This window comes from Heloderma suspectum, chromosome 12 (assembly GCF_057233095.1).
Source record: "Heloderma suspectum isolate Gila_16-S chromosome 12, 16-S_ref, whole genome shotgun sequence".
NCBI lineage: Eukaryota > Metazoa > Chordata > Lepidosauria > Squamata > Helodermatidae > Heloderma > Heloderma suspectum.
In genome coordinates this window covers 7,928,433-7,944,994 of record NC_139469.1, presented here as the reverse complement: position 1 = coordinate 7,944,994, position 16,562 = coordinate 7,928,433, and the positions used below count along the sequence as shown (strand labels likewise).

The 16,562-nt window shown below is 48.3% G+C and overlaps 2 protein-coding genes across 4 annotated transcripts in view; one reads left to right on the top strand and one right to left on the bottom strand.

The window, feature by feature from the left end:
* The window catches only part of TTYH3 (tweety family member 3), a 147,959-nt gene extending 132,177 nt beyond the window's left edge, over positions 1–15,782 (top strand). For all 3 annotated transcript variants that reach the window (XM_084818258.1, XM_084818257.1, XM_084818262.1), the window contains one exon: positions 15,068–15,782. In XM_084818258.1, coding sequence (XP_084674384.1) covers positions 15,068–15,070 — 3 coding nt within the window. In that variant the 3' untranslated portion in view covers positions 15,071–15,782. The remainder of the gene's footprint in view (positions 1–15,067) is intronic.
* Positions 1–16,562, bottom strand: part of LFNG (LFNG O-fucosylpeptide 3-beta-N-acetylglucosaminyltransferase) — a 35,410-nt gene that overhangs the window by 3,792 nt on the left and 15,056 nt on the right. Inside the window, exons 2-7 of the mRNA XM_084818263.1 lie at positions 8,850–8,898; positions 7,220–7,319; positions 5,570–5,723; positions 3,908–3,993; positions 2,302–2,467; positions 1,000–1,085 (exon numbers count right to left, since the gene is read on the bottom strand). Of these exons, the coding sequence (XP_084674389.1) occupies positions 1,000–1,085; positions 2,302–2,467; positions 3,908–3,993; positions 5,570–5,723; positions 7,220–7,319; positions 8,850–8,898 (641 nt within the window). The remainder of the gene's footprint in view (positions 1–999; positions 1,086–2,301; positions 2,468–3,907; positions 3,994–5,569; positions 5,724–7,219; positions 7,320–8,849; positions 8,899–16,562) is intronic.

Genomic DNA, 16,562 nt, shown 5'->3' with positions numbered 1-16,562 from the left:
CTCAACAGTACATACACGGTTCTCTCCCCCACCCCATTTGATCTTCACAACAACCCTGTGAGGTATGCTAGGCTGAGAGAAAGTGATTGTCCCAAGGTCCCCTGGTGAGATGTATGGGCCAGAGGAGATTCGAACCTGAGTCTCCCCAAGCTTAAGTCTAGCATGCTAGCTAACATCAATAAAAAATGGATTATAATTGATCAGAAGGGCTTTTAAAAAACACTATTTTAAAAAAGTACTAACAAGAACTAGAGTTGCAGGCACCATCTGAGAAGAAGCATTTCTTGCCTCGCAGGATGAAATGCCTCTTCTAAAATGGCATCTGCTATGAAATGCCACGCAACATCTCAGAATGCTTGTTCTTCAGAACTATTATTTAGGCCTTTGCAAACAAATGCAGATTTAAAATGGACTACGCCCACAATCCTACATCTACTGGTAGACATGTACAGGATTGTACAGTTAAAAAAATACACGGTTAGACTGTAATCCTATATGCACTTTCCTGGGAGTAAGCCCTACTGAACTCAGTGGGGCTTACTTCTAAGTAGACCTCTATAGGATTGCATTGTTAATCGATTAAGGGCGCAATCCTATGCACGCTTAGACGGAAGACAGTCCTACAACTCCCAGCATTCCCCAGCCAGCTATGCTGGCTGGGGAATGCTGGGAGTTGTAGGACTGTCTTCCGTCTAAGCGTGCATAGGATTGTACCCTAAAGTTTCTTTGTGTGGCTGCCCTAGTATATGTTGGGCTGGATCCGGACTAAGACAGGTTTAGAGCAGACCCACTGAAATCCATGAGACGTAGGTTAGTCATGACTAACGTATGCCATTGATTTCAATGGGGCTACTCTAAACATAACTAAGCCTGGCTTCAACCCCTTACTTCTAAACTTCCTGCCCCCCCTCCCCCTATGAAAACATTTCAGCTCTGGCCTCTTAGAGGCACACCTGCCCCTTTGCCCCACTCCTGTCTACAGGGCAACTCGCTGCTCACCTGGACGGATCCTCTTCCACCGAGAAAGCTCCCTTCAAATGGATCGAATTCCTCTTGTTTTCAAACATTCCGTAGCTCAAGGTCACCTGTGGCGGCGGGAGGAGAAACACTGAGTTTGATCGGATAAGAGGCCAGGATGCTTCTCTCCCCTTCCCCATTCCTTTCACTGAACTAGAATTGTTTTCGGCCCTGGGCCTAATGCTCCTGCCTGATTAAAAACATCATCGCATACTACAGTTTGAGGATGGTGCCTGGGCCAGAGCAAGAAGGAGGTGAAGAGGAGGACCAAGTCCAGGGGGCTCTTGTCAGTGGGCCCCTGCTGGGCTGTGGGCCCCTGGCAGGTGCCCATCCATACCTAGCCTTGACATCAGCCCTGCACATACCCCTCCCCACCACACACACACTCAGGCCTTCTCTGTTCACGCTTCGTGCATAATATCACAAGGAAAACTCAGACAGGCTGAGCAGGGATTTTACCGGACAGCGGCTCACCTCCAACTTGTATTGGGGCTTTCCCATTTTCTCCTCTGTGAGTGTGCACACACACACGCGCACACCAGCCTTCACCAACCTTGCACCCTCCAGATGTTTTGGGCTCCAATGGTTAGGAACACTGGACGTTGTAGTCCAAAACACCTGGAAGATGCCAGGCTGGGGAAGGCTGTTCAGTATTGTGTAACTTTGTATTTGCTATTTTCAAATACAGCTTTATTGAGCCCAATGTGTATTGAGTACCTTCTCCAGGGAACGTTTTGCAACGGAGTTGGAGACGAAAGGCCCTGCCTAAGAGTACCCCTGAAGAAGATATTAATTTTTGTGAACCGCCCAGAGGGCTTTGGTTATTGGGCAGTATAGAAATGAAATAAATAAATATTCAAAATGTGTTGTGCTCAATAAACGTATTTCTTTGCAACCTGAAGGGTCACTTCCAGCTTGTATTGGGGCTTTCCTATTTTTTCATGTGTGTGTGTGTATCAATCAGCCTTCCCCAACCTTGCACCCTCCAGATGTTTTGGACTTTGATGGTTAGGAACACTGGGAGTTGTAGTCCAAAACACTTGGAAGATGCCAGGCTGGGGAAGGCTGTTCGATATTCTCTATCTTTGCGTTTGCTATTTTTCTAAAAGTTAAAAGAAAACGATGCCCAGGCTTGCGGCCTTAAGAGCAAGGGTGGGCAACATGTCTCCTCCCAGATGTTTTGGCCTGCAACTCCCATCAGCCTCACCACTGGCTACGCAGGCTAGGGCGGCCCATGTGCTGCCCTCCCTGCATTACAGGGTTGTCGGCAGCTGTTTTTTTTACCTGATTGTGAATCTCCGACTTGGGTACTTGGTGAAGGTTCTCTAGATGGGAATGGAAGAGGTTACTCCGGGTGAGCTTCACTCCCAGCACAGATTCTATGATGTACCCAATGGTGCAGTCATCTGGGAGTCGAATCTTTTCTGCGGTGCTCATAAAGTGGCCACCACTGTAGAGAGATTGCAGAATGGAGGAAGGATCAGTATTGTGTGACGAAACAATGCACAAGGCTCCCTAAGCTAGGTTAGGTGGAATAACTGCTGTTTTATTCCCCCCGCCCTGACCATTTTTTAACACAAAAAATAAGCAGAACACATACAAACCCCCAATGCTTCATACATTAAAAACCCTAGATCTGGGATTGGCTGATATCATTCTTAGATTGTTCTCCCTGCCCAACATCTCCTGATCCACCTATGTGTTTTGAATTTGCAAGAATACACACTCAAAATGTTTGTTAAGGCCTATCTCACCTGGGTTCAGTAAATTCAGTGTAAGAATTTAAGAAGCGCCTTGCTGCGTCAGGCCAAGAATGCTGGCAACTAGCCAATGATAGACGGTCCAATAGAAATTGCTCACCCTTGTACTAAATCAACAAAAAAGCCCTTCTTGGATCAGTGTGCTTCTCAGACCTACAGATCCTTCAGTCTTAAAAATTGGTCCTGGACCCAGAATTTGATATCCACAGAATCACAGGTTTCATTTATTTAAAACACACACACACGCATACACGTACGGGTTTCTGTCCCTTGAGACTGCAATGTTAGGTGGAGAGGGCAAATGCTTGGTGAAAAGTTCAGCAGCTGGTAGAGATGTGGCACTGAGCCTCGAAGACCAGGGCTTCTTATGTCTTGCATAGCCTTTTTCCCCTCCCACCCTCGAACTCAAACAGGCAGAATAAATTAAGCAAAACTTGCAAATCCATGCACATCCTTGCCTGGCTTAATTTAGAGAGGTCACAGAATGCAGCCTTGCTCCAACTGGAATTTAGATTTGGTTTCAGTGCTAAACCTACATGAGCCCCATTCCTCCCTAGCATGAAATTCCATCTTCTCTCCCTCACCATGGCCTTAACCACTGGACTGAATTTAACCATGGTTAGAAGTAGCCAGGATCCCCCCCCCCTCTTAACCAGGGTTTGCAAACCCCACTTCAAACCATGGTTCAGAGGAAAGCTGATTAGGATGCAGACAAAACCTTTAGCCACTGGGGGGAATTCAAAGAAAAGACTAGAAAGGTTTGAGAGGAAGCATACATCCGCTTGTTCCATTCCTGATCTCTAAGTCATAGTTAAGGTACTGAGACAGTATGCCTGCATCAATCCATTGCAGCCCTTGCCTCTGGGTAAAAAATTGTGTGGTTATCCTCTTTCCCCTTGCCTATTTTGAACCCCTTGCTCAAAAGGTGAGGTGAGGATCCACGAGATGAGTCCCTAAGAAATTCTTGCATGAGAGTCAGACATGAGGGATGTACTGAAATTTCCAGACCCTTAGCGATGGCTTTGCCATGCTAGATTCTCCACCTTATCATCCAATTTGCACACCCTGACAAGGTACCCTTAAGAAAACACAGTAACATCAGGCCCTCAAGTGTTAGAAAGATACCTTACCTAGCCCAGGGACTCATCTTCAGCGCCAGCCCACGACTGATGCAGAAACCAGCACCACCCGTGGCAAACCAAAAGTGGACCGGATGCTATGGGGCAGGAAGAGTCAAAAGATCAGATTCAAAGCGAGTTCCCGACACCCTTTCAGTTGCTTATTCTATGCTCAGCTCCAGCAAGAGGGGAATTTGCCAAGGTTTGCCGAGGGGAATATTTGAACCAACGCTTCCCATCTGTGCATTGGAAGCTCAAACTAGTTCTAGAAGAACAGCGCCTATGGCAGCCTCCTCCTGGCCATGCTTCCAGCCTATGGGTGCTGACTTGGAAACCAGCAAGTGGTCAGAAGCTTTTATGGAGGGCTTTTTGCATAGATGGCTCATTCAACACACTCGATCCAAACAAGCCACATAGCTGCCATGTTTTTTGTTTGTTTTTTAGATGACCCAGGATGTATGGGCATCTCCCATCAATGGGAACATTTCCTGTGCCTCTAGCTTAAAGCTAAATTAACATGTGAGAGAAACTCCTGTGTTCCTGCCCAATTATTAAGATTATCTTTGGGGACTCTTAGCTGGGTGCCGACACCCACAGTGGTGTGACAGGCAGCAACCAGAAAAAGAGCCTTCTCTGTAGTGGCCCCATGTGTGGAATGCCCTTCACAGGGAGATCTGTCTGGCATCTTAACTGTGTATAGTTAGGCACCAGGTTAAGCTCTTCTGGGAGGCATTTCATATTGAATCTGTTGCTCCGATTATTAGCTTTACTGCTGGCTCTTTAATCTTTTAATCTTTAAATACCTTAATATTTTGCAATTTCCATTAGTTGTATTTATTGTTTTGGTTGTTGTTTTATTGTTGTTTTGGCTTTTTTAAAATGATGTTTGCCACCCCCCCAAGGGCATTTGCCATTGGGTGGTATATAAATGTAATAAATAAATAAATAAAATAAACTTCTCAAACATTCAGGGCAGACCGAAGAAAGCATTTCTTCACACAATGCATAATTCATCCACAGAATTCACTGTGCTCCAGCTTGGATGAGTTTAGAAGGATACAGTGGTGGCTGGTGGCTCCGATGTCAGTGGAGTGGTGAATCTGCTCCAGGTTTCAGTCAGAACCAGTTCTGGCTAGTTTTAACTGAAATCTGGAACAGGTTCAATGCCCCACTAACATCGGAGCCACCAGCCTCCACTGGAAGAACATTATCCAAATTCAGAGAGGATAAATCTATGTAAAAATAAAAGCCACGAGAGCTAAATAGAACCTCCACCGCTAAGAGCAGTCTACCTCTGAACACAAGCAAGACGAGACGATCGTTGAATTCAGACCCTGCCTCTGGCCTTCCCAGAAGCATCTGGTTGGCCACTGTAGGAAATGGGATGCTGAACTAGATGGACCCAGCAGGGCTCTTACTTTAGAAGACTACTAAATGCTACATCTTTGTGTCCATTCACACATTCCTTTTTATTGCTCAATGACATCAAGTGACAACTTGCGTGTGTGAATGGACAGTTGCATCACTGCAGAGAGAACCTCCATATCGCCCCAAGTCAGCTCAAACAATATCCTGACCGAGATAATTTACGCAGTGGCATCAAGCGTCAAGCAATCGACCTATGCGAAATAACCCTGAATTTTTCTAGCCTTGCAGCTCTTCCTGTCCACTTACCATCTTGTTCTCGCTGGTCCTCTCAGTGGCCTGGATGGGCCTGTCCAAGCTGGGTTTTCCGATGTAGATGTCTTGTGTGTGGGGATAACTGGAGAGCAGCTTCACCAGCATCCGAACATTTACATAATTGTCATCATCCACATGGCAAAACCACCTAATAGCAGCAGTGACAACAAGAGGCATTTGAGCTTGGATGCAGCACAACAGAATCCAACACTCATGTATAGGTTTCCCATGGACAATCCTCGGCACTTAAAAGATTCGGCCTGGCCCATAGTTCACTGATCTGCATAAAATTTTCACATGCTAATTTGGATTTACATATGCAAATATAAAAATAATTACGAGGATTTATTTAAATTTCACAGAAGCCACAGCCAGACAGTTAATTTCTCAATCAAATCACCTCAAATAAAATAATTCAATTAATTTGCACTCCATCCAAGAGCATTCCAAATCAGCAGTTCCTCTTCAGTTACAATTAATTTGCAATCTCTCACTGTCTCTTCCCCCACATCTCTCTTTCCCTCCAACCTTCCATTAAGATCAATGGAAGTCGTTTTCCTAAGCTTAATTGTGGGGGGGGGGGATCCCCAGCATGTGGGGAGAGTTAACCCTTTCCTCTCCGGCTGCAATCCCCCTTGAAAATCACTCCCTGCATGGCAATTAAACTAAGAAAGAACTCCTTCATTGGCATCATTGGAGACTCAGGGCTCTGGGGAAAAATAGATTTGGGGCTGTGGAAAATAGATTTAGGGCCTGGATCAACCAGAAAACCTGGCCTTCACCATCACTTATGCAAAAGTTACAGCATGCATTCCAAAGTACCACAGGTTTCAACCATTCCTCAGTACACAGGATTGCCATGTTAATGCATAAAAGGAGTGCCTTAGCTGTCATCGACTGGAAGCAGTAGCTTGTGCATATTATGGGAGGATTCCTAAGGGGACAAAATAGGTTCAGTGCCACACCACAAGTGATGTTCCCGAGGTGGGGCTATGCTAGACTTTCCACGGCTACCAATGTAAGCCAGTTTTAGTTGCATGGGTTTTTGTGCTTTTACTAAAAATGTGCAAGCTTTTGGGATCTCCAGATCTCTTAATCAGGGATGAAGAGATCTGGAGATCTCAAAAGTGTGTACATTTTTGTGCTGTTTTGGTTGCCCTACTAAAGGTATTTAATTGATATGGTTTTAGGAATTTTGCTCATGGCCAACATGGCTAACTTTGCCTTTCGAGTGCTTTTACTGGTTGCTTTGTTTTTTCAACATTGCTTCAGACAATTAATTGGGAAACCAGCCTATGGGAATGCAAGAAGATCTCTCTACAACTGAGGTCATGATCCTAAATCCACTTACTCTCTAAAAGTTTATTTGTCACACTCAGTGGGGCAATTACAGAACTAAGGAGAAACAGGATGCTGAAGCAAACCACTGAGTTCAGTATTAATTATCATTACTATTAGTAGCAATATTATCTGCACTGACTATTAAGACCATCCCAGTGTTACAAGCAGGAACCTTCTGAAGATCATGCTGGAGACGGTGGGGGCTGAACCCGGGGCACTCTGCATGTGCTCTACCACTGAGGTACAGGCCTTCCCTAAATTGGCGAGAGGATTACTTCCCCTCTTCCCTTCCCCATCTCTTACTTTCTCCCAGATTCGATGAATTTGTCGTATTCCACCGCCATCTTGCACGACAGGGCTTGGCGGCTGTGGGCAGCCGAACAGTTGGTGTTGATGACATTTCCTGGGGGGGGGGGGGGAACCGGGAGGGGGAATGAATGAGAGAAGATGGTGAGTCTTTCAAGTTTCTACCCTGCTTTGGAAATCACCCTGCAAGATGGCAACTGTCTTACTAAACGATAAAGCTGCCTTCCAATGAATCAGACCATGGGTCCATCTGGGCCAGTACTGTCTGCTCTGATTGGCAGGAGCTTTCCCAGTTAACAGGCAGAGGCCACCAAAACTAGGGATGTTGGTGAAATCTCCAGTGGAGTCAAATGAGTTCAGATTTTGTTGACTCCGACAGACGGCTTCTACAGCAGACTGGCTTTTCCCGAGTGGCGCAGACTTGCAGACTAGCGTTTTTTAGGGTTTGGTGGGGGTGGGGGGGTGGATTTGTACAAGAAAGGGAATGAAATTCCCATACATCCCTAAGAAAAATCCAATTTCATCAAAGGGTGGATGACAGAACAAAAGACACAAGACAATCCGCAAAACACAGACGGAAGGGAGTTAACGAAATCTGTACATCCCTAACCCACACCCGGAGATGCCACGAACTGGAACGTCCACAAACAGCACCTGCTGTGCCACTGAGCTATAGCGCACACGCACACACACGCACACACCCCTCAGTATTGTGTCCTGGGCTCCGTTCAAACCATTCAGGAAAAGCAGAGTGGATAGGACTGGTGTGACCTACCAAAAACCCCCAGCTTGATGACAGAGCCAGATTGGGACCCTGAGCTGGCCGGACTTGGCCTCCCTGGACCAGAGGTTCTGGTGCAGAACATTAATGGAGCAACATGACCAAAAAGGGGTCTCCCAGGATCCCTTGGACCGTTGCAGAGGATTCTGGGATCACAAGGAGGCCCAGGGTCCTCTGCAATGCACCTCTCACACCACACGGCTGCCAAGGGCTACAAAATGGCCCTGACTTGGTTGGCCAACAAGAACAAAATGGCTTCCCAATGGCTGGAGCCACAGCCAACTGCCTGTACACTTCTACCCTCAGCCCACATGGGTCCTTCGCCACATTGCCCAGGTTTTTAAATACTGGGGATGAAGGAATTCAATGGATCTCTCTCTTTCGGTGCCCAGTTGTTTTGACCAAAGAGATGTTTCTTTGTTCCCAAGCATAGACAGCCAGACTTAGCGAGGGTTAACTCAGAAAGGAGTGTGTGTGTGTGGGGGGGGGTAACTGCAAACTGGATCCTGCTAGCCCCCCTTTGATGGATGGGGGGGCGGGAATACTAGGGAGAAACTCTTGTCCTCTTATTCAGGCAGCATTTTCCCATCAGTTGCCACCTGTTACTGGCTGGGATGTCTCGAGGGGAATCCATTCAGGGCATGAATAGAGGACATTAGCATCAGAAGAATAGAGGGACCTGACCCAGTCTTCAGAGGGGGAGGGGCAGTTCCATAAACACCCGCTGAGTAAGTTCCCCCCCTCCCCACTCCAGTAAGTTAATCAGCCCCTTCCCTGGGAACCCAGCCACAGCCGCCAGAAGTGATATGTAAGACACCTCTCTAAACTTCAAACTGGTCAACTCACCTGTTCTCTTCTTCAGCTCTGCATCCTCACCATCCGTGAAGATGAATGTCTAAAGACAGAGATAAAAATGATATCAGAACAAAGGTTAATTAGGAATGCCCCCACATCTTCCTAGTTACCTCTGCAGACACGGCCACATTATGGAAGGCTGAGTGTTCGAATCGCTTATTTGCAATAAGGAATATGTGATTCGTATGTAGGATTTCAAAAAAATAATTAACTAAAATTCCACATGCAGGTGCCTGCCAGGCTCCCTGACCCTCCTGATTTTTATTGTATTGGTTAAGATCAAAAAAATTAACTGGGAGGCTGGCATGCTGCAAAGTGAAGTGCTGCCTTCCAGTGCCATCTTTCTTGGGATCCAAAAGAGTATTTGGGGGCTCAGCCCCCACCTGTGCGTTGTCCTTAAGGCTTTTTTTTTAAGTCTTAGTTTTGTGACCAGCCACGCCCAGTATGGTAGCCATTCTGTGAATGAGCAAGCCCACCCCATGGTGGCCATTTTGTAAAAGTGCCCACGACACCCAAAATGCCAAATGTGCCCACCAAGCCAAAACGGCCGGGGACCCCTGTTCGAAAGGCCCTGAGTGGATGACTTGCTTCATGGCGCCCGTGCCGGCTCCAGGTTTCGGAGAGCCCTTGGGCGGGACACCCTCGCTGTGCCCCTGCCCTCCGTGAGTCCACCTTCTCGCCGCCATTGTCACCAGCTGTGACTGCTCCTCCTCTTCTTTTTCCTCGCCACTTGTCAAGCAAGCGAGTGGTAGCAGAGAGCCCGGGAGCAAGTCGGCAGCGGCGTCGCCTGCTCCTCCTTCCCACTCCAGGCCAGAGCGCGAGGAGGGGAAGGAGCAGCTTGTGATGGCAAAGAGGAGGAGCCAGTCTGGGGGCGCTGCGGCGTGGGGCCTCAGCAGCTGCCCAGGCGGGCCCACCCTTGGCGCCAACCCTGTGTGGTGCTACCGTTTCAGCCTCGTTCGCTGTGCCCTTGAGACCAGTGCAGCACATTGAGGGGTCTACTCCATGATGATGCTTGCATTAATTCAGGGATCAGGCACACCTGCAGCAATACCAGCCCCGCCCGTCATCACCTTCTCCACCCACCCCCGTGCCAAACTGAACATGCCCCAGTCGATCGGGTGGCATGAGGTGCCTGGCTCATGGCCAGCGGGCCTGCCTGTGCCCATCGTGCCGGATCCCGGGATGCCCACCTGGATCGACACAATTCTTTGCACCTGTCCCCAGAGGGGAGTAATCGATAAATGATGTGCATCAGCATCAGCGCCAAGAACAAAAAACTGAGCCTCTCTGTAACTGATTCACCTCCAACCGCCACCTGAACCCCAGCCAAGGCAGCAGGCACAGCCCCGCCCGCCCGCCCCTGCCACCTGCCTGGCTGCACTTTCTTATTTACATAGGTAATTCCTGGCATCTGCTGCCTGTGGGGTGGGGGGGAGGCCTGGGAAGGAGGGAGGAGAAAAGGAGGGGGGTCCACGAAGGATCTCAAATCATTCCAACTGTAGTAAACAAAGACAGAAAAAAGGGGTGGAGGAAGGAAGAAACAGCAGCCAGCTGCCGAAACTTTTATTAAAGGCAAGAAGGGGAGCGGGATGGAGAGAGAGAGAGTCCAATCTGAACTGCAAGTCTGTAGCCACCCATCATTCACTCCGGCTTGGGCAGTGGTTCCCTCCCCGCCCCTGCCCCACTCCACTGGAAGAATATAATGGGGGTGGCATGGGGGGGATGCTAGGGAAAGCAATGCACTTGTTAACAATAGATTCTTGCAGCCAACTTAATGCAGGAAGAGGGGAACTAAAGTTGTGTTTGCTCTCAATTAGCATACAGCTGGGCTGGTTAACAGGCCTGAAGGAGGGGGGGGGGGTGAGATGCCTCTAAAACAACTTGGTTTAATCACTGGCTTAGGAGCATAGCTAGGAAGAGAAGACCCAGCAGGAGCCCTGGAGACAGAGGGAGAGAGGAAGAATGGGCCAGACGGAATGCAGCATCCTCCTCGCCACTTCTGATTTTTCTTCTTTAAAAAGTAAGGTTCTAGTCCTTACGGTTGAAAAAACTGTTTGAAAGTGAGCAAGTGAGTGGGTAAATGGAAGGGAAAGTGGACTTGCTGCTAAAGGGAAAAATGATGCTTGAGAAAAAGAGTTTCAGCAGAAAAGCAGGGGAGATTCACAGCCTAGAAAAAAGGGAGGTTGGTTCCTGCTTTTCCATCCTATCTTAAACCAGTAGTCCAGTCAACCATCATCTGCAAGGGCTGTGTGTATTAATTTTTTAATCCCATGCAAGAATGGAATTTGACATTGTGGATACAGAATTCAGCATTCTGATTATTTCTATTCTACCTTTCCTTTAAAAAAAAAGGTGCTAGTCCCTATGGATATAGGAATTGGGTGAAACATGTAGAGACAAAATGTGCTGACATCTCAGAAGTAGACTGTGCCTGAGAGTGCTGAGTTAAGATTTCCAGGGTGCATGTATGTGTGTGTGGGGGGGGCATCTTTTGTGGCTGGCATAGCTCTTTGGCCCTTCCAAAACAAGCAGACGTACATAGGTGTGTACCCACCATGCTGCAGAACCCACCGTTTTTCGGCAGAGGATTAGGGTTGTTGAAAGTGGGTGTGCGTGGTTCGCACACAAGGTATTCACTGACCACTGCTGGGCATTTTCCAGCAGCACTGCAAACAATGGGCCTTTTGCCAGGCTGGTAGCTGTGCCTGGCTGGGGTGAGACTCCAGGAGGTGGAAGGATGCTTGGGGAGAAGGTGACAACCCTTGAGTGCTTCCTGTAATACTGAATCAATGCTCCATGCCGAACAGAGCAAGAACACTGTGCCTCAAACTAAGGTCCAAATCACACATTTCCCTCCACCCCACCAAGCATCGCTTCAAATGTTTTAAGCCAACTCTAAAAAATGCGAAGTGCGTGAACGACAAGAGTATCTGCCAGTGTGAAACATGTTAAAAGTGACCGCTGCATGAGAGCCATGTGTAGTGGATAGAGCAGCCTTCCCCAACCTGGTGCCTTCCAGATGTTTTGGACGACAACTCCCAGAATTCCTGCCCATGGGGCTGGTGGGAATCGACATTCAAAACAACTGGAGGGCACCCAGTTGAGGAAGCCTGGGTCAGAGTATGGAACTCAGACTAGGTCAGGGGTGGGCAATTTGCGACCCTCCAGATGTTTTGGCCCACAACTCCCATCAGCCCTTGCCAGCATAGCCACTGGTGCAGGCTGATGGGACTTGTGGGCCAACATCTGGAGGGCCACATGTTGCCCCCCCCTGGACTAGGGAAACCCTGATTCAAATTCTTGCTCAGCTATGAAGCTCACTGGGTGACTTTGGGCCTGTCATGCACTCTTGACCTGACCTACCTCACAGGGTCGCTTGGGGGAGAACCACATACCCCCACCTTAAGGTCCTTGGAGGAAGGGCAGGAGAAAAGTGAAATAAAAACAAAACAAAGATGTTACAGATGCTTCCACTGATCGTGCCACCCAGTTACTCCTCCGTTCGCCCTTCCTGCTGCCCGAATGCCACTTCATTCAGAGTTGGGGTGTGAAGTGATTCAAGGCGACCGAAAGCAAAATTCCACTTCAGTCAGGGCAACTTCACACCCTCACAATGCGTCGCCTCGCCCCTCTCTTTTGGACACAGAGGGGCAGGAGAGGAAACAGAAGCGGCGGGGAAGAGGGGACAGAGCTCAGAATCTGCTCGCAACCCCTTCTGGGGAATTTCATTTTTTTAAAAAAAATTAAAAATGGAAAAATGTTTACTGGATTACATCAGGCCTGCTGTCTCCGGCAACTGTGCCTTTGCCTGCTCCCAAAAATAGCCCCTTAGCTAATCCATTCGCTGCCATAAATAGACCAAAGGAGATTAGTGTTTTGTTGTTATTCTTTATTACTGGACTGCATCGAAACAGTTTATCCTGAACATGCCAGGGACACTGAACTTGCACCCCGGGAGTGGAGAGAGAAGGGGGACAATGCAGCAATCCTCTTGGGGAGGGGGAGAAACCCGGCCGGGTCCTTCCGACAGGAAGAGACCCTGAGACGTTTTAGAAGGGAACTCTGGAAAGTTGCAGCCTCCCTGCTGCCTTGGGCAGGAAGGGTACAGCCTGTCCGCAACCCTCGGTGTCACCTCCCAGAACAAGCTCGTCTCAGCAGGTCCCCTGCCCCCCCCCGATGCAGTACCCCCCTTCCTGCCTCTGCAAGAGCGCAGCCAGGAAATTCAATTAAAATCTCCAAACAATTGCACCCCCTCTCTGCCTCTTGCAAACACACTCACTCTTTCACAAACGGAACTGGCCTTTGTTTCTTATCACTGAGCCATGAGTGGGACCCTGTTGTTTTGTCACACCCGCCATCCCCAATCTACCGCTCTCCAGTTGTGTGGGACTACAACCCCCATCATCTGCAGCCAGCACACCGCCACTGGATCTAGGCTAAGTTCATCAAATTTTGCCCCCAAGGAAAACAAGGGGACGGGTTAGTTTTGGCATGTACATCCCACCGATTTCAATAGCAGCGAAGGGCAACTCAAGAGCAAAGAGGTTCCATGAAGGGTTTAAGCTTCCTGGAAGCCTCTGACACCGACCAGCATGCACCCTAAACCGATGTGCGGGGAGCTGGTGGCGGTTCGTCTGTGGCGACAACAGGCACTCTAAACATGGTCGGAGGTACTCTGCCTGAATCCCACTCCTTGATCAGCTGAGTCATCAAGCAAGGAGATTCAACAAATGCGCTGCCCAAGTACATGGAAGCTGCCTTAGAACAGCTTCCGGCTCTTTGCCCCTTTAGCCCAGTCTTTTCTACAGTGGCCTCCCACAACCCAGTGCCCTCTAGAGGTGTTGGACTCCAAGACCCATCATACCCAGCCAGCTGGTCTCCTACAGTCTGGTCTGCCACAGAGATGTCTTTGCAACTAGGAAGGGGTTGAAAGGGAAACTTTTTCTGCACGCAAAGCATGCGCTCTCTTACCGAGCTGAGCTATGGACCCTCCACGTAAGATCTCAATGCAGCTTTGCTTCACTGATTTTTTGCCCCTGCCAAGTGAGCCTTTTCAAACTAAGCTGGGGGGGGGGGGGAGGCTTCTCTTTCCTCCCTGGGCTTACTCCGTGCCCTGCATTGTCGGAGGACCCTGGCCTGGGGACACGCAGGAAACTACATTGTTTCTGAAGGCTGCAATTTAAAGAAACACAGGATGCAAAAAGCCTCTGAGAACAATAGCAGACACCCACAAGAATAAAGCCCAGGACAATGGCGCTTTATCCCTTCAGGTTTCTTGAGATTGCTATGGGACAGACTTTAAAGGGAAACACTGGGCCACAAACGTGTGATGTTGCACCCTTGCTCTGGTCACGCAGCAACCTTCCAGGGTGGGACAGTGCCAACCCCAGCCAGATCGCTCCCAATGACACACCGTTTCACCCTCTTGGCTCAGTTTCTGCTTTGAACCCACCAGATAAAGTTAGGGACCACTCATGCGCTTTGAACACCCCTGTTCTTTTCATACCAAAGAACTGCTGCCTGTGAATCACTGTACGCGCCCATGAACACCCACTATATACTTTGCTGGCTCTCTCTCTGCTCACCCATCGACATTTATTCTGTTATAGCCTGATCAGCAGTATCACACTTTGCAATAAACCCTCACCAGATGAAACGGCAGTCTAGAAGCTTCCTTGTGCTTTAATGCTCATGTGCCTGCATTTCCATGCATGTGCGCTAGGGACCAGAAGCATCCACACACCCTACTGAAGAGATTTAGCTTGTTATCTGAGGAACAAGTCTAGGGGCATCTACATTCAACCTTTAAAAAATAAAAAATAAAAAGACATCCCAGAAGGCAAGAGTGCCTGTCATCTACTGGGGGCCAACATCAGAAAACAAAAAGTATCTCTAGTGAATAGAAACAGCTGGAGTGTATGGTGGTTCTACACCTGGTTGAAACTGAGGTGGTGGAGTCTGGCTCATGCCAGTTTGGTCAGATAACAAGAGTGCGTCCCCCTCTGCCTAATTTCTGGTTTCATTTGTGACTCATTTCCCCTTCCTGGCAGCAAAGAAGGCCAAGCTGCAACGGCTAAAAGCAGAGAAAAGGTTCTGAGTTCATTGGCAAGGATGCCCCTCCCTCCTACCATGAAGCAACTGGACCCGGGGAGGAGGTGGACGGGTACCCCGGGAGACTGCGTAACCTTTCCTGCTCTTGCTCTTTGCAGTGAGATTTCACAGCGTCTGAAGAGCTGGCTACAAAAATATCTTCAGGAAGATGGCAAGAGAGGCCTGCAATTGCACAAGTCTTTCCCCTCCCACCCACTTCTGCACAGACAGCGATTTCAGTTTAAGGAACTGAAGCAAAGCAGTGTGGCGCAATTAACCCCGTGATCTCTTCAGCCCAAGAAGCACATCATGTTATTTTCTTCTCCCTGGAAGAGGAACAGCACAGATCTTCAATGGAGCAAAAGCCAACTGTCACTAAGCATGCTGCAGTAGCATGAAATAGAGTAAAATCTAACAGAAGTCCTGCACAGACTAGACCCATTGAAATGAGTTGGATTTAAGTTGGTCATGACTCACTGAAGTCCCATTCATTTCCATGGGTCGACTCTACGTAGGACTTATGTTGGGTTTTGCCCATAGTGTGTATGTACTATGCATCACAGTTCTCTTGAGATCCTTGGGGCTCCCGTACCTCTCTTCCCAAGGTCACACAGCACTTTGCGGAAGCATTTCCAGTTCTTGCAAACCTCAAGAATTTATTGGGTTTGGAATAAGGCAATCAAAACCAAGCACGTTTATGGGAAAATAAACTTGTGCAAGCTTACTGTTGATTTGTTTATTTTGTTTTGAGCACCATAGCTGGGCTGTCCATTTGATTTTCTTGGACCGGAATTTTGGTGTTTCTGATGCAAGTGATAAACACCACTGGAATAGAAGCTTGGTGTTGTTGTTTTTAGAAGCTTGGGCTAATTATTCACTCTCAACTTTGCCTCCATTACAGGGTTGTTGTGATAATCAAATGGGGTAATCCCCCCCACACACACACACACACCCTGCTCCGTATGTTCACTGCCTTGTGCTCCTTTGGAGGAAGGGCAAGATACAAACAGGATCAACACATGTGTCTTGGTCTTCTAAAACTGATTTTGGTATCTTTATCTTTTCCTTCCAACCCCCCACCGCCCAAAAAAACCCCTGAGGCAGGTATGGTGCATGATGGGATGTGGATAAAATAATAAATGTTCTATTTCCCCCCACTGATATCCTACCTTATTCCAAGGAGCTCAAGATGGTAGAGACGGCTCTCCCTCACACCTCCATTTTATCCGAACAACCACCCTGTGAGGTTGGTTCAGTTGAGAGGTGGCGACTGGCCCAGGATCACCCAGTGAGCTTCATGGGGTAACTGGGGATTTGAACCTGGATCTCCCCGGTCCTAGTCCAACACTCTAACCACTAAACCGCATTCTGGCTCTCAATTCTCAGTCCCGCAGTTCATCCCACACCTTGAAAGCCAATGAAAGCAGTTCCATAATAATCTTTTTAAAAGATGATGATGAGACATGATATTCTGATTTATGCTGTCCTTAGAGAAGGGTTTTAACATCTGCAGGAATGATCCCTTTGAGGATGTTCCTCCTTCCATGTTAACACCCTTAGTACTAGCCACAGGGGTGCAGGGAGGGGTGCGGGAGAGACACACAGATCTAAGCC